Genomic DNA, 23,972 nt, shown 5'->3' with positions numbered 1-23,972 from the left:
CTAAACTGAGACTAAAGCAGAACTTAATCTGGACTAAAGCAGGACTAAACCTGGCCTAAAGCAGGACTTAATCTGGACTAAAGCAGGACTAAACCTGGACTAAAGCAGAACTAATTATAGAATAAAGCAGGACTAAAGCAGAACTAAAGCAGAATTAAAGCAGGAGTAAACCTGGACTAAAGCAGGACTAAAGCATTACTAAACTTGGACTAAACCTGGACTGAAGCAGTACTAAAACTGGACTAAAGCAGGACGAAAACCTGATTATTGTATCTTTTCATTTTTATTTTTTTAAATAAATTCTATTGTATTGTATAGTAAATATTAAGGCCACGTTATGCTGTGCTCCTCAGTGTAATTATTAATAAAACATTGGAACATTCAAAATCATTCATTCATAATGACACGTCTGCCACTCGCCTGGAGGGAGGAGTTTAGATCTACCCTGCAGTTCCCTGTTCCTCCACAAGGCCGCAGTACCTCCATGTCTCTCTCGGTGTTTCTACGGAAAAGACAGTGCCGGACCTGGAGCCGAAGCCGACCCGAGGAGCCTTGTCTCGCTCTTGCTGCGCTTTCCATGAGTCCTCTGGTGCTCTCTCCGCGGGGTGAGATGAACGAGCGGAGCCGGTGATCGAGCCCTGGCCCCAGACAGCGGAGAGCGGACATCGGCCTCCCAGCAGCCTCTGTCCCTTTGCTGCTTGTCCCCGGTCCTGCCTCTGCCACGGAGAGAGAGCTGCAGATCCGGCTGAACCAGGATCAGGCCTCCCCCCGTGCACCTGAGCAAACAGCGACCGGTGAGAAGTACGCACCAGCTGCAAACTTTCTGTTTAATGGCGTTTATTCAACAGATGATTTTGATACTTTTTTAGTTTTTTAGTCAAAGTTTAGATAACTCCAAATGTACAAACACAAGGTTCTTAAAGTGACGCAGAAGAGATAAGACATTCCGCAGCGTGCGCAGTTCAAGGAGAAGTTTTCTTATTTAAAAAAAATAAAATTTAAAGGTCTGTTCTTTGTTAAAACTTTAACTAAAATGAGGAGAAATGTATATTCAGTATCAGGGCTTGTAGTTACGTTTGCGTTATATCCACACGCTTTTACGGTAGGGCTCTAATTTACAGAAATGTCATGTTTTTCACTATTATTGATGTCTGTGATTGATTTGTGTCTAAAGGCACAGCGGGTAAATGGGAAAATAACTTAATTTCAGAGGTATCAGTTTGAGACGTCTTCTGTAGTTTACTCACATAAATGTAAGAAAAAATGTATTACAAGTTTTTCATCATGTAAGGTTTTTATATGAAAAACAAGGCATTTTATGTGTAAAAATGGCCAAAATTGACGATTTTTGGGACATTCAAAGCAGAAACATGAAAAAGCCACATCTAAATTTCTTGCTTTATTCAGTTCTGCTATTAGGTACTAAAAATATTCAGAAGGGATTTTATATATCGATACCTTCTTTAGAATTTGAGTAAATTTGAGTCTAAAAATTCAAATTTTGCCTATTTTTTTGGAGTTAAAACTATAATAAATCAGACTTGTAATTAGAAACGAGATGAGAAAATGTTTTCTGTATGTTTCCTCAAAATCATAATAAGTAGTAACATTGTAAAGTTTGGTGTGTGTGTGTGTGTGTGTGTGTGTGTGTGTGTAGGTGCTATTTTAAGGGGTGATCCTTATGTCCCTCTGGGGAAAATGCATTTTGGGGAAATGGCCATTGAAATTACACTGCCCCGTCTCCCCTTGACTTTTGACCCTCTTGGCACCTGTAGTTTTTCACATATGTTTTTTTAGAACATGGATGCAGAGAGTGGAATGCTGTTCCTGGCTGAGAGCCTGGGTCTATCTGCTCCTGTCTCTGCTCCTGTCAGCTCCTCTGGACTCATCATGGACACCCCAGACCCCCTGCAGGAGTGGGCCGTAGAAGCAGAAACAGTAAGGGACAACAGTTTCTTATAGGGATGCATGGTTTTGAAAAAAAAAAAAAAAAAAAAATTGAAGAGACAAGCATTTTCTGACAAGCATTGCAATTGCTATTAGATTTGCTATTTATGTTTGAAAAGTACAATTCTGCTCAGAGTGCACATTGAAACCAACTCAAGGGACATTCACCTGTGAGAAAGTCTCTCTTGCATTTTATCCCTTGCATTTCAGAATATGTTTGTAGAGGTCTTGACTACAGGGTTAGCAGTTTTTACACAGAATAAGACCCCCTGGAGAGACGGGAAGGGCACTGACACACAGGGACATTTTAGAAGATGTCTGTAGAAGTCTAAAGTACAGGTACACACTGTAAATAAGTATTTGAGCACCTGTCTATCAGATAGAATTCTGACCCTCAAAGACCTGTTAGTCCACCTTTAAAAAGTCCACCTCCACTCCACTTATTATCCTAAATTAGAAGCACCTGTTTGAGGTCGTTAGCTGCATAAAGACACCTGTCCACCCCATACAATCAGTAAGACTCCAACTACTAACATGGCCAAGACCAAACAACTGTCAAAATGTACAAGAGGCAAAATTGTAGACCTCCACAAGACTGGAAAGGGTACGGGGCAATTTCCAAGCAGCTTGGTGAAAAAAGATCCACTGTTGGAGCAGTTATTAGAAAATGGAAGAAGCTAAACATGACTGTCAATCTCCCTCGGACTGGGGCTCCATGCAAGATCTCACCTCCTGGGGTCTCAATGATACTAAGAAAGGTGAGGAATCAACCCAGAACTACACAGGAGGCGCTGGTCAATGACCTGAAATGAGCTGGGACCACCGTTTCCATGGTTACTGTTAGTAATACACTAAGGTTTGGCTATGGTTTAAAATCATGCATGGCACGGAAGGTTCCCCTACTTAAACCAGCACATGTCCAGGCCCGTCTTAAGTTTGCCAATGACCATTTGGATGATCCAGAGGAGTCATGGGAGAAAGTCATGTGGTCAGATGAGACCAAAATAGAACATTTTGGTCTTAATTCCACTCGCCGTGTTTGGAGGAAGAAGAATGATGAGTACCATCCAAAGAACACCATCCCTACTGTGAAGCATGGGGGTGGTAGCATCATGGTTTGGGGGTGTTTTTCTGCACATGGGACAGGACGACTGCACTGTATTAAGGAGAGGATGACCGGGGCCATGTATTGCGAGATTTTGGGGAACAACCTCCTTCCCTCAGTTAAAGCATTGAAGATGGGTCATGGCAGGATCTTCCAACATGACAATGACCCTAAGCACACAGCCAGGATAACCAAGGAGTGGCTCCGTAAGAAGCATATCAAGGTTCTGGAGTGGCCAAGCCAGTCTCCAGACATAAAACCAATAGAAAATCTTTGGAGGGAGCTCAAACTGTGTTTGTCAGCAACAGCCCAGAAACCTGACTGATCTAGAGAAGACCTGTGTGGAGGAGTGGGCCAAAATCCCTCCTGCAGTGTGTGCAAACCTTGTGAAAAACTACAGGAAACATTTGACCTCTGTAATTGCAAACAAAGGCTACTGGACCAAATATTAACATTGATTTTCTCAGGTGTTCAAATGCTTATTTGCAGCAGTAACATACAAATACATTATTTAAAAAAATCATACAATGTGATGTCCAGATTGTCTCTCACAGTGGACATGCACCTAAGATGAAAATTTCAGACCCCTCCATGATTTCTAAATGGGAGAACTAGCAAAATCACAGGGTGTTCAAATACATATTTGCCTCACTGTATTGGCCTCACTGTAGATGTATGAAAACAAGAGATTTTGTTGTTTGCAGAGGACATTCTGTTATCTGAATAACTGCAGTTTTTGGCATTTGATAATTGCAACGCTTTGGTCCCTCTGACCTTCCTCAGGTATGAGGACAGCCCCTTCCGCTCCTCTTATGTAAGTTAAGGGACCGCCCCCTTCAATTTAATCAAGCAATCACAACAGAGAAAAAACATACATTTACAATTCGACCCCAATGTACCTGCAAAATTCTGCATAATTCACTTTACATAAGTCTTATGTGAGTTAAAACGCATGGACAATGACTAGAAAAATTGAAAGATTATCACACATAACATTAAATTAAGCAATAGTTCATCATTTAAGCCTTTTGGACTAAGTTTGTAAGGTAATGCTATGATGTTTTTTTGTTTTTTTAAAGGGTGCTGTAATGAATGTAATGAAGAGTGCAATTTGTTTGTCCTCCCTCTGAGCTATGAGGGAGGTTTATGCCAACTTGTTGGGGGTGTTACTTATTTTGTTAAAAAAGGTCAAATTTATGATATAACTGTTGCCTTTTTAGTGTGGAGTCTACACAGAAACGAGTACAATATTTGATAATTGAACCAACTCAAATTGTGATTGATTTGATTGCGATATCACTGTGCTTCAAATGACCACTATATTCTCTTGTCCATTCATATTTAATACACTTGAGGCAGGTGAAATGAATCCACTAAAATTGATACTTTGCAATGACATCACACTGGGAGTGTTCTATATATGTCCATGGCAGAATTTTCAGCAGTTACCATGGTGACACAATGTACTCATTAGCAAACCCTGCCAAATAAGTCTAAAAGGTCACTTAAAACTAAAAAAAAAAAAAACTAAAAAAAAAAATATATATATATATTATATATTATAAATTATAATGGATTTAAACGGGAGCCTTCATGGTCCTGTTGATTTTCAACAAAAAAGTGACAGTGCATTAAACGTGTGAATGAAACACAACTCGAGGTATGTTTGTGATGAGGAAACAACATTAGATCAGATCAAAGGACAGAGTAATATGACGGCTTTAATATTTGTTCTGGCTTAGCTGCCTGTACAGTTGGACTTTCAACAAAAAAGTGACAGTGACTAAGTGAAAAACAGTTAGCTAATGCTAGCTAGCTTGTGACTGTTATTATTTCAGAGGGACATGTTCAACAGCACAAATCAGCTCACCTGTTGTAATTCCAGCTAAGTCAGTTCTTTAGGGTTATGGTCATGATTGTATTAAAGCAACACTCAAGATTTAAGTTTGATAGAACGCCAGACAGAGCAGTGCATCCAGTTATCTTCATCCCTCCAGAGAATGTTGATGACATCAGCTGCAAAGTAACTGTGCAGCCATGTTTTTTTTGTTTCTTGGAGGTTCTTGGTGTAAAGTCCAATTTTGGTCCTCAGACACTGGTGGACAGTGAGACGGAGGAGCTGCTTTATGGAGTCGACCCCAACAAAGTCTTTCCCTCCAGATCCACACCAGACTCTTCAGGGAGCGACAGCGGCATCTGTGAGGAGACCCAGAACCAGGGTCCGGACCAGGACCGGGATCTCAACCAGACCACAGTGTACCAGGTGGTGTACGACGTCAGTCACATAGATAGCAACCAACAGAATGTCATCTCCATAGAATTGGGTGAGAAGACTCATCTGACCCTCTCCTCTGACCCTCTCCTCTGCTCCTTTGACCCGCTTCTCGGCTCCTCTGACTCTCCTCTGCTCCTCTGACCCTCTTTTCTGTTCCTCTGGCCCCCTTCTCTGCATTCTCTGCTCCATCTGACCCTTTCCTCTACTCCTCTGACCCTCTCCTCTGCTCCTTGGACCCTCTCCTCTGCTATTCTGCCCCTCTTCTCTGCTCTTCTGCCCCTCTTTTTTACTCTTCTGCCTCCTCTGACCCTCTCGTCTGCTCTTCTGACCCTCTCGTCTGCTCTTCTGACCCTCTCGTCTGCTCTTCTGACCCTCTCGTCTGCTCTTCTGACCCTCTCGTCTGCTCTTCTGACCCTCTCGTCTGCTCTTCTGACCCTCTCGTCTGCTCTTCTGACCCTCTCGTCTGCTCTTCTGTCCCTCTCGTCTGCTCTTCTGTCCCTCTCGTCTGCTCTTCTCCTCTGCTCCTCTAACCCTCTGCTCTGCATTCTCTGCTCCATCTTACTCTCTCCTCTGTTCATGTGACCCTCTCCTCTGCATCCTCTGCTCCTCTGACTCTCTCCTCTGCTCCTCTGACTCTCTCCTCTGCTCCTCTGACTCTCTCCTCTGCTCCTCCGACCCTCTTCTCTGCTCCACTGACCCTCTTCTCTGCTCCTCTGACTCTCTTCTCTGCTCCTCTGACCCTCTTCTCTGCTCCTCTGACCCTTTCCTCTACTCCTCTGACCCTCTCCTCTGCTCCTTGGACCCTCTCCTCTGCTATTCTGCCCCTCTTCTCTGCTCTTCTGCCCCTCTTTTTTACTCTTCTGCCTCCTCTGACCCTCTCGTCTGCTCTTCTGACCCTCTCGTCTGCTCTTCTGACCCTCTCGTCTGCTCTTCTGACCCTCTCGTCTGCTCTTCTGTCCCTCTCGTCTGCTCTTCTGTCCCTCTCGTCTGCTCTTCTCCTCTGCTCCTCTAACCCTCTGCTCTGCATTCTCTGCTCCATCTTACTCTCTCCTCTGTTCATGTGACCCTCTCCTCTGCATCCTCTGCTCCTCTGACTCTCTCCTCTGCTCCTCTGACTCTCTCCTCTGCTCCTCTGACTCTCTCCTCTGCTCCTCTGACTCTCTCCTCTGCTCCTCTGACTCTCTCCTCTGCTCCTCCGACCCTCTTCTCTGCTCCACTGACCCTCTTCTCTGCTCCTCTGACTCTCTTCTCTGCTCCTCTGACCCTCTTCTCTGCTCCTCTGACCCTCTTCTCTGCTCCTCTGACCCTCTTCTCTGCTCCTCTGACCCTCTTCTCTGCTCCTCTGACTCTCTCCTCTGCTCCTCTGACCCTCTTCTCTGCTCCTCTGACCGTGTCCTCTGCTCCTCTGACCGTGTCCTCTGCTCCTCTGACCGTGTCCTCTGCTCCTCTGACCCTGTCCTCTGCTCTTCTGACCCTGTCCTCTGCTCCCCCGGCCCTCTCCTCTGCTCCTCTGGCCCTCTCCTCTGACCCTCTCTTCTGCTCCTCTGACCCTCTCTTCTGCTCCTCTGACCCTCTTCTCTGCTCCTCTGACCCTCTTCTCTGCTCCTCTGACCCTCTTCTCTGCTCCTCTGACCCTGTCCTCTGCTCCACTGACCCTCTTCTCTGCTCCTCTGACTCTCTCCTCTGCTCCTCTGACCCTCTTCTCTGCTCCTCTGACCGTGTCCTCTGCTCCTCTGACCGTGTCCTCTGCTCCTCTGACCGTGTCCTCTGCTCCTCTGACCGTGTCCTCTGCTCCTCTGACCCTGTCCTCTGCTCTTCTGACCCTGTCCTCTGCTCCCCCGGCCCTCTCCTCTGCTCCTCTGGCCCTCTCCTCTGACCCTCTCCTCTGCTCCTCTGGCCCTCTCCTCTGACCCTCTCTTCTGCTCCTCTGACCCTCTTCTCTGCTCCTCTGACCCTCTTCTCTGCTCCTCTGACCCTCTTCTCTGCTCCTCTGACCCTGTCCTCTGCTCCACTGACCCTCTTCTCTGCTCCTCTGACTCTCTCCTCTGCTCCTCTGACCGTGTCCTCTGCTCCTCTGACCGTGTCCTCTGCTCCTCTGACCCTGTCCTCTGCCCTTCTGACCCTGTCCTCTGCTCCCCCGGTCCTCTCCTCTGCTCCTCTGGCCCTCTCCTCTGACCCTCTCCTCTGCTCCTCTGACCCTCTTCTCTGCTCCTCTGACCCTCTCCTCTGCTCCTCTGGCCCTCTCCTCCGACCCTCTCTTCTGCTCCTCTGGCCCGCTCCTCTGGCCCTCTCCTCTGACCCTGTCCTCTGTTCCTCTGACCCTCTTCTCTGCTCCTCTGACCCTCTTCACTGCTCCTGTAAAGTTCTCTTCTGCTCTTCTGACCCTCGCCTCTTCTGACCTTCTCCTCTGCTCCTCTGACCCTCTCCTCTGCATTCTCTGCTCCATCTCTCTCCTCTGCTCTTCTGGCCCTGACCTCTGTTTCTCTGACCCTCTCCTTTGCATTCTCTGCTCCGCTGACCCTCTCTTCTGCTTTTCTGACCCTCTGCTATTCTCCTCTGACCCTCTCCTCTGACCCTCTTCTCTGCTCCTCTGCTCTTCTGACCCTCTCCTCTGCTCTTCTGACCCTGTCCTCTGCTCCTCTGACCCTGTCCTCTGCTCCTCTGGCCTTCTCCTCTGACCCTCTCTTCTGCTCCTCTGACCCTCTTCTCTGCTCCTCTGACCCTGTCCTCTGCTTCTCTGACCCTCTTCTCTGCTCTCCTCTGACCCTGTCCTCTGCATCCTCTGTTCCTCTGCATTCTCTGCTCCCTCTGACCCTCTTCTCTGCTCTTGTAAAGTTCTCTTCTGCTTTTCTGACCCTCTCCTCTTCTGACCTTCTCCTCTGCTCCTCTGACCCTCTCCTCTGCATTCTCTGCTCCATCTCTCTCCTCTGCTCTTCTGACCCTGTCCTCTGCTCCTCTGACCCTCTCCTTTGCATTCTCTGCTCCGCTGACCCTCTTCTGCTTTTCTGACCCTCTGCTATTCTCCTCTGACCCTCTTCTCTGCTCCTCTGAACCTCCCTTTGTTCTTCTGACCCTCTCCTTCTCCCCTGACGCTCTCCTCTGCTCCTCTGACCCTCTCCTTTGCATTCTCTGCCCACGCTGACCCTCTCTTCTCCTCTGACTCTCTTCTGTGCTCCTTTGAACCTCTCCTCTGTGCTTCTGACCCTGTCCTCTACTCCTCTGCTCCTTTGACCCTCCTCTGACCTTCTCTGACCCTCTCCTTTGCTCCTCTGACCCTCTCCTCTGCCTCCTCTGCTCTTTTGACCCTCCTCTTCTCCTCTGTAGATTCCTGGTCTCAGCTGCTCCTCTCAGACTCCTGTGTGGTGAATGAGCTGGTTCCTCGTTCTGGATCCTCTGTTCAGTCTCTGGACCAGGTCAGAGTTGAACATGGCTGTAATTAATCTGTTTATGTTGAGTTTGCATTTTTTAGTGAACTGTATTGGGACATCTATATATATTGCATAACCAGGTAGGGTTGTAAAAATTATTGAAAATCAGATCCTAACCAATACTAAAACTATTATTGAAATTAGATACTTACTGAGCAGGTATTGATACTAAAGCCACATTCACAGGACAGAAATGAACCTTTCCTGAATAGCTTTAGAATTATAAATAAAATAAAAATAACCCGCAATAGGCAAAATCCGCGAAGTAGTCAGCTTTATTTTATTTTTTTTTACAATTATTCTATGTTTTAAGGGTGTAAAACCCCTCACCACACACTTCATACACTTTTCTCAAACAGGCATTAATATTTTCTCACATTTTTCTCAAAAAAACCTTTGTATTATATCCCCCTTTCTCGATGATCACTTTAAATGTGTTGTTCACGTGCCTCTGCTCCAGCGGTGTCTGCAGAGGCCAAAGTGTTTCTGAAATTAGTCGGTGCACAACGTTTCATTGACATTGTGCGTCTTGTCTGGGAGAAAACTTGCAAACATAGAGCACTTCAGAGTCACACTGCGATCCAACATTTATGTAAATATGGCTGAATGCATTTTGTACTGTACAGGAGATGCGTCATGACAATGATTGGCTAAGGGACTGTAGACCATTGTCAATCAGCATGCAGAACACAATGCACATGTAAAAAAAAAAAAAAAAGCTAAAAAAAATACGAGAAACATCAAGATCGCGAAAGGTGAACCACAGAATATAGTGAGGGACCACTGTATACACCCATGGACCTCTATGGAACCTACCTGGATGGCACACAGATATAAGGCCACATGGGAATATAAAGACAGAGTGATACTAAAGAATAGACTCGATATCAACTCCAATACAATAACAAATTCAAACTGAGTTGGAAATTTTTGTATTGTGACTGTAACATGATATTAAAATTACACTCTAACAAAGACCAAACCAAAAGGCACAGAAATAATAAGATAAGAAAGGAACATGCAAAACAGGTTAGTGATAAAAACATTACAGAAAGTTAATAAGATATTACAGGACAAATTTTGATCAAGGTTGAGATTTATCTTGTATGGTCAAATTGCAAGCAGATAATCGCCATTGCATCATGTATCAATGTTCAGTTCAAGTGATTTATGTTTTCTTTTAGATTGTCATTTTCAGTACAAGTTTCAAGTACAATTCTATAATAGCTGTTTAAACATGGGACGTTTCATGATTTTAAAGTGGGCCTAAACACCTCAACTCCATCCATAACTGCATTTCAAAGCTGCTAAACTGGGTGGGGCCAGGAGGATTAAAGGAGAGATTGAGCGGGGAGGAGGGGGGAGTTCTGCAGGTCTACAGGGGAGAGTGAGGGGGGGGAGAAGGGAGGTCTGGAGGACTAAAGGAGAGAGGGAGGAGGGGCGAGGTCTGGACATACAGTGGGCCCTCACTATATTGCGGTTCATCTTCCCTGGCCTCGCTGTTCTGCAGATTTTTTTTGTGCGATTTTGCATGCTTTTCTTACAGTGTGTAAACATGCGTTGTGTTCTACGTCCTGATTGGCTAAGGGACTGTAGACCATTGTCAATCAGTCTCCTCCGTGCCGTGTCTCCTGTACAGTACAGAATGCGTTCAGCCAAATTTACATAAATGTTCGATTGCAGTGTGACTCTGAAGTGCTGCAAGTTTTCTCCCCAACAAAACCCGTTGGTGTCGATGAAACGTTCTGCACCGACAAAGGCACCTGCGAAGGTTTGAACTTTGAGAGTGTTTAAACGAGAGAGAAATGTGAGAAAATGTTAATGACTGCCTGAGAAAAGTGTATGAAGTATGTGGTGAGGTGTTTTACATACTTAAAACAAATATAATAATTGTAAAATATAAAGCTGGCTACTTTGTGGATTTCTCCTATTGCAGGTTATTTTTAGAACATAACCCCTGCAATAAACGAGGAGACCACTGTATAACGGACAGTGTAAGTGGTCTAATAGCAACCACACTTCCAACTCCACCCCTACAGCCAGGTGTAATCGATGCTGTCCTGTGTGATGTCACATAGTACTTGAAAATGCAGAGGCCATTGAAGGCAGTACATACTAAGCTGCACATTTGCCTATCGTGCACTAAAATAACAGTGGACAATGCTATTAAAACACCATATACACAGTTTAGTAGCTAAATAAAGTTGGTACGATCACAATTATTATCAAAACTAATAATATAATTGTGATAATTGTGATGCATTATCTTAAAATGGTCCCATTTTCTCTCTCCACAGATGAGCTCTGAGCTGCAGCTGACGGAGGAAGAACAGCGACTTCTGAACCAGGAGGGAGTGTCTCTACCCAACAACTTGCCCCTCACTAAGGTATGAAAATCTAACCCGCCCCTCACTAAGATATGAGCATTATAACATTTCAACAACCAAAACTGGACAAAAATGTATTGAACCAAAACATGATTTGAATTTCTCGCCTAATCAACCAGATAGGGTTGATTGATAGGTTAATAGAGACTTTACTGATCCCCAAAAAGAGGAAACTCAGGTGTCCATATAGCTCACTCATAGATTTCATCATAATAAAATAGACACCTTAAATAAAAAAAATGAATACATAAATAAAATAACTTTAATTAAAAGATAATTGATAAATAATGAAAAGCTTGTGCAGCACTTTTAAAGTCTTAGTACAATAATGATTCTTATTGCATGTGTGTGTTCAGGCGGAGGAGAGGATTCTGAAGAAAGTTCGCAGGAAAATCCGGAACAAACAGTCGGCTCAGGATAGCCGCCGGAGGAGAAAGGAGTATGTGGATGAGCTGGAAAACAGGTGCTTCTCTCTACTATACACAATTCATACACTACATGTTGTTGAGTAACCCGAAAGTTGAAGAGAAGAAACATGATGGTGGAGTTCTAGCGCAGGAGAAGTTTATTTACATCAGTACAGAGCCCAGCACCTGGAGACATGAACCCTGAAGAGACTGTGATGGTGTCCAGTCCAGTGTGGTACAGACCAGTCTATGCTTCAGCTGTAGGGTGTATTAAACCTCTTATGACAGGCCAAGATAACAAGGACTGAGCTGGCAGTGAGAGCCCTGGGTACAGCAGAAATGCAGTTTCTGGAACACTACAGAGAAGCCCAAGGGTTTATAATTCCAGATCTTTCTCATGGTGGTCCTGTTCTGTTTCAGAGCTGCAGCGTGTTCAGCTCAGAACAAAGAGCTGCAGAGGACAGTGGAGCAGCTGGAGAAGAGCAACATGTGAGTAGTGTATTTACAGTGGTCCCTCGTTTATCGCAGGGTAACGTTCTAAAAAATAACCTGCAACAGGCGAAATCTGCGAAGTAGTCAACTTTAATAAAACATCTCACCACACACTTTATACACTTTACTCAGACAGGCATTCACATTTTCTCACATTTCTCCCTTGTTTAAACACTCTCAAAGTTCAAACCTTCGTATATTGTATCCCTCTTCCTCTGCTCCAGCAGTATCCACAGATGTGCTTCTCCGTGCAGAGGAACACTTCTCAATACAAAGTGTTTCTGAAATTTGTTGGTTCAAAAACTTCCAAAAAATTGCAAAAAATTCTTTCAGAAACAACCAAATCTCCTGTCTGCATAAAAACTGCTAACCCTGTAGTTTAGATCTGTACAAACATGTTCTGAAATGTGATTCTTGCATTAGTTTGTCAGCTCAGATTTCACTGTCACATCTTCTGAACACGCTTAAAATTCAAACTTTCAACATAACCCCGTTATTAAAACAAATTGTTCAGCCTTATTGCTAAAAGCTTCATTCTACAAATCCCTCTGTCTTGTTTTGGTTTTCCAGGTCTCTTTTAGCACAGCTCCGTCAGCTTCAGACTTTGATCAAACGAACCGTCTCAAAAGGAGCTCAAACCAGCACATGCCTCCTGGTACTGTCCCCTGCCAGACTCACGCCACCACTGCACTGCATGGTTTAAACACATCCAGAAGACATGAGTGGCTAAACTAACACAAGGGTCCCATGCTTTTACACAGAATAAGACCCCATAGAGACACAGGGAGTTGAATCTGACGCACAGGGAGTTGAATCTGACGCACAGGGAGTTGAATCTGACGCACAGGGAGGGCATCTGACGCACAGGGAGGGCATCTGACGCACAGGGAGGGCATCTGACGCACAGGGAGGGCATCTGACGCACAGGGAGGGCATCTGACGCACAGGGAGGGTATGTGACGCACGGGAATGGGATGTGACGCACAGGGACGGCATCTGACGCGCAGGGAGGGCATCTGAGCTAAAGTCTGTGTTTATTTCCACAGATCATTATCATATCTCTGGGTCTGATCATTCTGCCCAGTTTCAGTCCCTTTCTCAGACGCTCGGCTGCAGATGACTACAGGCCCATTGGAGGTATGAAAATGAAACTGAAGTTACAAATGTAACTAGGGTTCTATGAATCATGGATGACTGTCAGTCATGTGAGGGGAATCTGGCAGTCAGTAGGGATAAAATGGAAGAGCTTTTCATTAAAAAATATTTACCATAGTTTTATTTACACATTTTTTGTTATTAAATCATAATCATCTTAAATAATTAGCCATAGTATTGGTCTGTTTAAATGTGTTCTGATTTCAAGCTATAATTAATTTTAGTCAAGCTTGTGGGTTTTTTTTTTTTATATTACCAGGCCCTATTTCAAGCTACATTTTCTGCAGCCAGAGAATTAAAACATGAAATAAGTAAAGAACTCAGATTTATAGAAACAGAATTTTTAAAGAAGTCTAATAATCATACACATAAGCCAAAACAGAGAAACTTTTTTTTTTTTTTTTTTAACTTTTGGTCCTAATTTTTTCTGTGTAATTTTTGCTTTTCCATAATTTTTTCAGTTATCTCTAGAAACATCCTGACAGACTCCGCCTCGTTGCAGTCTACAGTCAATGACGACATAGCATCAGGCACTGACCTCTCTGACGTCAGCCAATCAGGAGCTGAGGACATTTCTGTTGCTGCTGCTGTCAACCAATCACAGCCAGGCCCTGAGCCCCCACCCTTACAGGGGAACCAATCAGAACACAGCTTTGCTCCTCTCGCTGGACAGAACTCGAGGCTTAAAATGGACAAGAAACGTGATTCGTCCAAACCTGCTCACGCCGATGAAATGTAGTCTGTACTACTCTCTACTCCCTCTGGTGGACACTAGTGGAACTTCAGACTGTAACATGTTCTTTTTGTTTAATTTATGTTTGAACTTTTCATATTGGCTACCACCACAAAAAATGTGCCATCTAAATCAGGACAAAACAGGTACAGTGGTCCTTCGCTATATCGCAGTTCACCTTTTGCAGCTTCGCTGTTTCGTGAATGTTTTTGGTATAATTTTACACTTTTTTTTACAGTGCATGAACGCATGTTCTTTGTTCTGATTGGCTAGGCACGGTCAGAGGAACTGTAAAATGCGCGTCATTCACTATTAATTAAACAAGAAAGAAATTTGAGAAAATGTTAATGCCTGTCTGAGAAAAGTGTATAAAGTGTGTGGTGAGAAGTTTTACAGCCTTAAAACATATATAATAATTGTAAAAAAAATAAAGCCTACTACTTCTTGGGTTTCGCCTATTGTGGGTTACTTTTACAGCGTAACCCCCCTGATAAACCAAGGACCACTGTACTTGACTAAAAATTAAACCAGATCTAAACCATGGCCTGTACATATCTCTGGACATAGCTAACCTGCTAGCTGCCATGTTCCAAACAAGAAGTGAGCATGGGCATGGTTCGGCTCCATCAACTCCAATTCATTTTTTTTAATTGAAAAATGGCCCATGACTCGCTGCTGTCAGGTTTATCATTCTTGCTTTAAAATGTTCGTTTTAACCCGCTCTACATGATCCTGCTTTTATTTCACAAGGCAGCATCTTCGCCCTCAACAGCCTTGGTCTTGATTGACTCATGGAATTATAGACCTCAGCTCCATATTAGCTGCTATAACTGCTAGGCTGGATGAGCTTCATTTGGCTGGAGGCAAACACTATAGGTGATGTCACACTCCCTTAGTCCTCTTGTTTGGGTTCATTCTTCTTTGGATCATAAATCTGTTTTAACCTCCCTTTGGGGCCTTTGGATGTGTGCCTTTTTCAAACATTTTAAAGGAGAGTATTTTAGGCAGAGAATATTTTGAATTTTATATTTTCTTTAGTGGATATTTTAACACAATCTATATGTTTATGGGTTAATGTATTTCTTGCACTCCAGGGACAATCAGTTTTAAATAAATTAATTAATTTAAGCAGTGATGTGTTTTGTAATTATAAGAATATTAATATTGGCTAATTTCATATTTCCTGCTATTTTTATTGATTCTAGGCTAGACTAGATTTGTCCATCCACACAGTTCAGAATGATGATAAATTAGAACTGTTACTGCCATAGCAATTAACAATTTAAAGCAAAATATAGCTTTTGGATGGTGAAGGTCCTTAAAATGTTGACTATCATAGAAAGCTGAAACCCATGAATCACAAGTGATTAAACATGGAGGTTGTGCGTTCAACTCCCAGACTGCCTCAAAACACAAGATTTACTAATGTCAACGGGAAAACAAAGATGTATTTTTTTTATTTTTTCCTACAGAGGGCAGCAAAGTGCCAGTCACTTGGTACATCGCATTTGGTGGAGCTTGTTTGTAAAAGACATTGGGGGCTGCAGCTAACCATTATTTTACTTTTGGATTGGTCAGAGGTCAGCTTTTCACAGGTCAAACAATATTTTTTTATTCAGTGAGACTTTTTGAATACATTATCAAGCAAATAAAGATTGAAATATGGGGACTGAAGACTTTTAAATAGAGTAATAATAGTTACAAATTAAGTGTATTATTGATGAAAACTTAAGGTTGTTTTTCTTTGATTTTTATCTAATACAGTTATCTTTGTTCTAAAAAAAAAGGGTCTTTGTGTGAGAGTTAAAATCCTCAGCCATGCACATAAATGTATCTTAAACTGAAGTAAAGCTCTTTGTAAAAATCACAAATGTATTTCAGGGATTTTTTTTCAATTGTTAGATGTATACATACAGCCATATAACGCTCTTCTATTTCCATTTTGACTCAATCTGTTCAAAAAGGGCACACGGAGAATCGGGCAGTACAATATCAAATGTCTGTATTGACATTGGCAGATACTGATACTTTAACCGATATATTGCCATCGATTAATCCTTGCTGCCCCTTCCATGATAATATTTTTCTTGATCTTTTGTCATAATTTTATGCCATCTTTATAAACCAGGTCTGCCTTTGTGACTGATCAAGCTAAACCAAAACTACAGGAGAACTTCCGTGAACATGTCAAGCGTTTTTGCTTTGAGCTTTTACTGAGAGCGACGTGACCGGATCTGAGACGCGCCGCGGCCGGGGCGCTTCACAAACAGCTGCTGTCGCGAACAAGGACACCACCTGTGAAGTGACGGCTTAAACATGGTCCTCCGCGCTCACCAAGGGACAAACCAGCGCCAGCGACCAGGTACAGAGCCCTCCTGCCCCGTCTACTGCCCCGGTACCCGCAACAGGCCCGGTACACCGGTCAGAACCGAGCGCTGTAGCCCGCCTAGGCTAACTGATGCTAACTGAGCGAACCGCTGCAGCTGCGATGCGTCTGTCATCGGACCCGCCTCCAGAACAGCGCTGCTTTCGGTTTCTTTAGACTTTATTACCCAGCACAATCGTAAATGCAACAATATTTACTGTTTTTGCCTTAAAAAAAATCTAAGCATTCAAAATGGCAACTATAGTTCTGCATTTTCTCCGCGTAGGTCTCTAAATTTCAAGCCTCCCTGACGTGCAATGCGATAACAGAGCTTTATAGTGATTTCTATGTGTTCATATTTATTAACAACAATGCATTTTCTTAGTATTTGTTAAACATGACAAAAGGCATTAACCAAACCTCGAAATAGGTTGTGGAAATGCGTGCGTCCGATAATGGAACTATGGAGCTGTCAAATGACGTAGCGCTGGACAGCGGCATCCCCGGCGTTACGTACAATAAAACACATCTCCCGTGTGCGAATTTTCGGGTTTCGCGTCATTCTCATGCTGCTGGTGGAAACGGTTTGTGTTGTGGGACTATCTGGGGAGTTGGAGCCGCACGATTAGCTAAAGCCCCGCTGTCCGATAATGGAAGCAACTCTTCAGGGTCGTGTTTAAATGACCGGTACTGCGGCCTTTGCTTGCCCGTGGAAGGCGTCACGCAGCGTGGGGAGACTTTTGACTTTTGTTTATTTATACTGACAACTTTGTGCCAGGTTTTGTTTCCATGGGATAGGCCCAGTAATTAGATATTGACCATAAACCAGGTAAAAAAAACAACAACAATCTGACAGTTACACAGCAAACTCCATCTGCGAATTGTGACCTGTCTCCAGCTCATCTTAAACTACAATGATTCTACGTTGTTGTGATGTCATGAGAGCCCAAACGATTAGTGATATTAACCATAAACCAGGACATAGGGTTGTCAAAAGTATTGAAGATCAGATACTAATCGATGCTAAAACTAGTATCGAAACTAGATTCTCATTTCAGCAGGTATCAGCACTAAAAAAAAGTCCCATTCACAGGACAGAAATGAACCTTTCCTCAATAGATTTAGAATGATCTTGAGCTGTATCAGAACAAGTATAAGACACATAGACTAGTATACACCCATGGACTCCTATGGAACCTACCTGGACACTGAGGAGTTATACAGATATAAGGCCACATGGGAATATAAAAGTAAATACCACCATTTAATGCTGAACATCACATTTTGTTGTATAAAGAAAGTGTTTTTTTAATTATCATCATGGTATCATGATCAGTATTGAATCTATTCTTCTATACACTACCAGGACAATACATCTGTATTTTGGCTTCTATCTCTGAAATAATCAGATATTTGTAATTCTTGTAATTCTTCGTCTGCGTGCTGCCTTCACGGACCCTGGGACATTTTGTTTTCTCTATTTGTCTCTTTGCTGTAGAGACAGTGGTGTTTTTCTGTGACACCCCCGTGATAGGTGTGGGTACTCCATAGGGTCTGACATGTCCCAGCATGCACCTGTGCTCAGCCATAAGAAAACACACATCCTAAACCAAGACAGTGTCACTGCATCAGACCGGCTTCTCCTCATTCCTCCTCATGCTAAAACCTCTCTCGTACACTGTCAGAGACAGATGCCGAGTGGCACAGCCGTTAGACTGCTGCTGGAGTTCGAAGAAAGGATGGGTCAAAGGCAGTGGCCACATTTGTTATGATGACAGTAAAACTTAAACCACTTTGGGTCATAGCCATACTGTAAATCTAATCAGTAAATCACGATTCCATTTCTTTCCATAACTGTTTAGCCTGACTCTCATCTTGGGTGCTACTCGGTACGAAAACCTTGAGTGGTTAAAGTACGGTTTGACTCCCACTCAGACCAGTGCATGCTATGGTCGTGATGAACTGATGGTGCAGGTTGGCAGCGTTGCTTCTATTGGTCTGCCACAGGGCAGCTGTGTCACTGTCACCACCAAACCACTCAGGGTTATGTAAAGCATTACAAACGTATTATTGTTCCCCACTGACACGGTACCCAGGACACAATATAGGCAACCTTCTGGTTACAGGGCAAACGTTCTACCTCCTAAACCTCTGCACCTCCTCCCCTCCTTCTCCTGTCCTCTCCTCCACTGCTCCTGTGGACCTCTCCACCTTTGCTAGTCCACTCGTCTCCTCCTCTCCTTTCCTCCTCTCCTCCTCCTGTCCTCTTCCCCTCATCTCCTCCTCTGCTCCTGTAGGCCTCTCCACTGCTCCTTTTGCCCTACTCTTCTTGTCCTGTAGACCTCTCCTCCTCCTCTGCTTTTGTGGGCGTCCCCTCCTCTGCTCCCCCTGTCTTCCTCTGCTCCTCATGTTCTTCTTTTACATAACTCTCACGTTAAAGCCTCTGTCTGTGATCTCATCGATATTTCACTCCGTGGGCGGCTCCACTTTTACATGACAAAAATCTGTTTCTCATCAGCTCCTCACAGGGAGGAACCCAACCATATGTCTACTCCCCCCTGTCTCCTCCTGTCAGTGAGGAGGTTGTGGGTTCAACCTCTTCACTGTCTCCTCCTGTCAGTGAGGAGATTGTGGGTTCAACTCCTGATCTTTCTGATACCCTTCCTGTGTTTGTGGCAGAGTGGTTATCCTGTCTGCCCCGGGCGACTGTGGCACATGTTGTTTACATGAGGCCTTCAGGACTCCGCACTAAATTTAGTCTGGCTCCTCTTTCAGCTGCAACAGGCTTTAAATAAACCAGGACTGAACCAGGACTAAGCCAGGACTAACCTAGGACTGGACCAGGACTGGACCAAGACTGGACCAAGACTGGACCAGGACTGGACTAGGATTGGACCAGGACTAAAACCAGGATTGGACTATGATTGGACCAGGACTAAGACCAGGATTGTCCCAGGACTAAGACCAGGACTGAACCAATACTGAACCAAAACTGAACCGGTACTGAACCAGAACAAAATTAGAACTAAACTAGGTCTAAACCAGAGCTGGACCATGGGACTGACCAGGACAGTTCCACAAAATAGATGAGTCTGTCTGTAGATTGTTGGTTGGAGACAAAGACGGTCTGTTTTCTCCCTCTCTCTCTCCCCTTCCCCCTTCTCTCTCCCGCTTTCTCTCTCTCCTCCCCCTCTCCCTTTCTCCCCCATCTCTCTTTTTCTCTCTTTATCTCCTTCTCTCCCTCTCTCTCCCTCTCTCGCTCTCGCTCTCTCTCTTTATTTCAATCCCTCTATTTCTCTAAGGCCACTACTTACTGTTGGCATAAGTACATCATCAGTGTATGGGACAGTATTGAGTTTTTGCATTGTGACCGTCACGGCCAAAAGAAGTGTGATTAATGATCAATGAGAATTATTGTAGATTAACATTAATTATTTAAAACTTTATGAAGACAAGATGAGACAAAACTTTACTCATCCCACAATGGGGAGATTCCCGTGTTGCAACGCACAGTTCAAGAACAGGAGGAGAATAGATATAGGCACTCAAAAATCAAGATAAATAAATGTAAAATAATAGACTTGAAATAGGAAAAACCAAAAGTAAAATCTGTAACCTGGACAAAAAGTTGTAGGAGTGAAGATGTTTCACTGTTCATCCAAACCGCTTCTTCATTTCTGGTGTTTGTAGGCTAGGTCTATTGAGATACAGTAAGTGTGCAGACACACTTGTGAGACATACTTAACATACACACATGGGCAAAATTGTTGGTACCCTTCGGTTAATTAAAGAAAAACTCACAATGGTCACAGAAATAACTTGAATTTGACAAAAGTAATAATAAATCAAAATTATATGAAATTTAACCGATGAAAGTCAGACGTTGCTTTTCAACCATGCTTCCAAAGAATTATTTTAAAAAATAAACTCATGAAACAGGCCTGGACAAAAATTATGGTACCCCTAGAAAAGACTGAAAATAATGTGACCAAAGGGACATGGTAACAAAAGAGCCCAGAAAAACTTCTAAAGAGATTAAAGGTGTCAGATCACACCATCCGTCGTTGTTTGAGCCAAAGTGGACTTAATGGGAGACGACCAAGGAGGACACCATTGGTGAAAACAAATCATAAAAAAGACAGATTGGAATTTGCCACACTACATGTTGACAAGCCACAAAGCTTCTGGGAGAATGTCCTATGGACAGATGAGACAAAAATGGAAGTTTTTGCCAAGGCACATCAGCTCTATGTTCACAGACAGAAAAATGAAGCATATCAAGAAAAGAACACTGTCCCTACTGTGAAACATGGAGGAGGCTCTGTTATGTTCTGGGGCTGCTTTGCTACATCTGGCACAGGGTGTCTTGAATCCATGCAGGGTACAATGAAATCTCAAGACTATCAAGGGATTCTAGAGAGAAATGTGCTGGCCAGTGTCAGAAAGCTTGGTCTCAGTCGCAGGTCATGGGTCTTTGACCCAAAACACACAGCTTAAAACACCCAAGAATGGCTAAGAGGAAAACATTGGACTATTCTAAAGTGGCCTTCTATGAGCCCTGACCTAAATACTATTGAGCATCTTTGGAAGGAGCTGAAATATGCCGTCTGGAAAAGGCACCCTTCAAACCTGAGACAATTAGAGCAGTTTGCTCATGAGGAGTGGGCCAAAATACCTGCTAAGAGGTGCAGAAGTCTCATTGACACTTCGGAATCAGTTCTCAAAAGGTCTTGCAACAAAATATTAAGTTAAGGGTATCACTTTTGTCCAGGCCTGTTTCATGAGTTAATTTTTTTAATAATTCTGTTGAAGCATGGTTGAAAAGCAATGTCTGACTTTCATTGGTTAAATTTCATAGAATTTTTCTTTATTATTATTTTTGTGAGATTCAAGTTGTTTCTGTGACCATTGTGAGTTTATCTTTCATTAACCGACTGGTACCAACAGTTTTGTCCATGTGTTTATTCTAAATGTGTGTTTTTCACCATTTTCTGTCTTAACGTGTAAAGACTTAAAATAAAAAAAGACTGTAAATAAAGGGCTATAGCACTGTTCTGTACAGGAAGTGCTCTGACTATTTTACAATGCAGTAAAGCAGAAGTGCACTGTGTACTATTCAACAAGTGTACTGTGTTAAAACTAGTGTTGTCACTATAGTAATATTTAAACTCCATTTTGTTGCTAAGGAATAGACTTGATATGCAATACTGATTCTGTTAATGTTATTTCCAACATTAAATGGTAGTACTTTCTTTTCCATTCCCATGTGGCCTTATATCTGTGTAATCCCTCAGTGTCCAGGTAGGTTCCATAGTGGTCCATGGGAGTATACTAGTCTGTTTGGTCTTATATGTGTTTTGATACAGCCCCAAATTTTTATTTATTTATTTCAGGGACAATGCACATTAATAAACATTTGCATGTAAATATGCCAGAATTAGCCCGAGGGCTATCATTCTAAAGTCTATTCAGGAAAGGGTCATTTCTGTTCTATGAATGGGCCTTTTTAGGGTCAATACCAGCTCAAATGAGTATCTAGTTTCGATACTAGTTTTAGTATTGGTTAGTCTGCATCTGTAGTTTTTCTCTGCAGAATCTGCTGGTTTAATGGTCATAAATATTTATTGTCCCTTTTATTGCAATTGATCTCCTCTCTGTCAGAAGTGTAGGGTTTAGTTTTTCAAAAACTGCCCTCTGCATTTTACCTCTGTCAGGAACAGACCAGGGGACCTTTGCTGCAGTTTGGTTATGCTTTACCACTGCGACACTGTACAGTCACATGTTCTGTTCCTGATTTATTCTTTCTACAAAAGCTCATGCAGTTTCATTTCACCTGTGAAACATTCAGCTGTGAACAACATTTATACCACTCACATCTGTCTGAAATCAGAAGACTTATTTGCGGCCCTGAAGATGGAATGCAATTTCAAATGTTCAATATTAATTTCCTGAACATGCTACATTTTTAATCATTGCAATTTAATCTAAAAATGTCAAATTTCTTCCTCTAAATTCTCTTCTCTGCTCCAAAGCACATGTTATTCCTGACAGAAGACTGGCTGTGAATCTCTGCAGTAAAAATACACAAACTGATCCCTGACTCAATTTCTATCTTCAGTCCAATGCAAGTCATTACACAGCCCTAACCAAGCAAGACTTCTTAACCACCTATGGCCTATGTTCCAACCAGGAGAGAAAAGTGTCATGCTCAAAGACACAAGGACAGTATACAGTGTCTGAAAGAGACAATGGAGGGATCAATTAAGTGCTGATATACAAATTTGCTGCACAGCATCCAAAAACACCCAAAATGTGAAATGTCTGATCAAAGTTTACTGTCCAAAAATACCCTCAGACTACAGCCGCGCTTCGTGTTTCAACCATCATCACCATGACAATGCCTTAGAAACTAACCAAACGAGAGGTGAGGAGGAGGACTGGAACAGAGGATGCAGAGAAGATGGTCAGAGGAGCAGAGGAGAAGATTAGATGAAGTAGAGGATACAGAGGAGAGGGTTTGGAGCAGAGGATGCAGAGGAGAGGGTCAGAGGAGCAGAGGATGCAGACCTTAACAGAAGGAGAAGTGAGAGGTCATTCACAGCTGAATGTTTCACAGGTGAAATGAAACCACATGAGCTTTTGTAGAAAGAATAAATTAGGAATAGAACATGTGACTGCAGTGTCTCAGTGGTAAGCAAGAGGGTCCCCGGTTCTAGTCCTGGTGGAAGACAGGTCAAATGTGATTATTCTTCCAATTAATGTATTAGTTAGTTCAGATTGCAAAAGGTCAGTAAATAAGAGGCAATTTTATTGAAATGAAGTGATGCTTGATGCTTGTTTGAATATTTTTTTCAAACCCTACTCCTTTTTAGACCTGACTCAGACCAAGTTAGGTTCTTGTTGGGTTCTGTTTAACACTCAAGTACACAGTAGGTTTATATAATACACTAAACTTATATACTTATACTAAAACTAGTATCGAAAATAGATACTTCAGCTGGTATCGATACAAAAAAAGTCCCAGATAGGATAGAAATTAACTATAGAATCTACCTGGACACCGATATAAGGCCAGATGGGGATTTAAAAGAAAGTACTACCATTTAATGTTGGAAATCACATTCAATTGTCTAAAGAAAGAGTGTTTTTTTTTTAATATATATATTATCATCATGGTAATGGAATCAGTATTGAGTATTGAGTCTATTCCTTAGTATCGAAATCCAGTTCGAAATGTTTGTATCGTGACAACACTAGTTGTAATACACAAAACCCCTTTAGATTGCAGCAGAGGTGATTTGACTGAGCGCTGTAGAGTTCTATGACACCCCCACTTCCTTCCTCCATGTTTCGGAAACGTCTGCGGTGAAAGTGACGCGCTAACGAGGGGAGAAGAAGAGCAGTGTCAAAGTTCAGCTCAAAACAGGAAGAGGACAGCAGCTGCTTCCTGTTTCTGGCTGGGGACTTCCTGGTGTGATTTCTCAGGTGGAGACGGGCGAAACATTAACAGGAGCAGATCTGTAGATGGTATGGAGATCAGTTTTATATAAATGACCTCATGATGTTTTGGGCTCATTCTCTGTTGTAGCTGATCAGGGTTGGGCCAGATGCTGATGTATTCTGATATTTATAGGGATAATATGAAATTCTGAATGTTTGGACATTTAGAGTCTAAGGG

The 23,972-nt window shown here is 43.0% G+C and overlaps 2 protein-coding genes across 5 annotated transcripts in view; both read left to right on the top strand.

Moving 5' to 3' along the window:
• Positions 1–487: 487 nt before the first annotated feature.
• Positions 488–15,795, top strand: LOC117383777 (cyclic AMP-responsive element-binding protein 3-like protein 4). Of its 4 annotated transcripts, none has more exons than XM_033980996.2 (10): positions 488–794; positions 1,798–1,938; positions 5,145–5,376; positions 8,652–8,740; positions 11,053–11,142; positions 11,499–11,605; positions 11,970–12,038; positions 12,612–12,696; positions 13,088–13,178; positions 13,658–15,788. In XM_033980996.2, the coding sequence occupies exons 2-10, from the start codon at positions 1,801–1,803 to the stop codon at positions 13,933–13,935; spliced, it is 1,179 nt and encodes a 392-aa protein (XP_033836887.1). In that variant the 5' UTR covers positions 488–794; positions 1,798–1,800; the 3' UTR covers positions 13,936–15,788. The 4 variants fall into 4 exon arrangements, with proteins under 4 accessions (XP_033836887.1, XP_033836888.1, XP_055083977.1 ...); XM_033980997.2 differs by having other exon boundaries at positions 509–801; positions 13,658–15,795; XM_055228002.1 differs by having other exon boundaries at positions 509–801; positions 5,112–5,376; positions 13,658–15,795.
• A 390-nt stretch (positions 15,796–16,185) lies between these two features.
• LOC117384032 (DENN domain-containing protein 4B-like) overlaps positions 16,186–23,972 on the top strand; it is a 45,885-nt gene continuing 38,098 nt past the window's right edge. The window contains exon 1 of the mRNA XM_055227924.1: positions 16,186–16,291. The gene's annotated coding sequence lies outside the window, so the exon portion shown is untranslated. The remainder of the gene's footprint in view (positions 16,292–23,972) is intronic.

This window comes from Periophthalmus magnuspinnatus, chromosome 16 (genome assembly GCF_009829125.3).
Source record: "Periophthalmus magnuspinnatus isolate fPerMag1 chromosome 16, fPerMag1.2.pri, whole genome shotgun sequence".
Lineage (NCBI taxonomy): Eukaryota > Metazoa > Chordata > Actinopteri > Gobiiformes > Gobiidae > Periophthalmus > Periophthalmus magnuspinnatus.
This window is presented reverse-complemented; position numbering and strand designations above follow the sequence as displayed.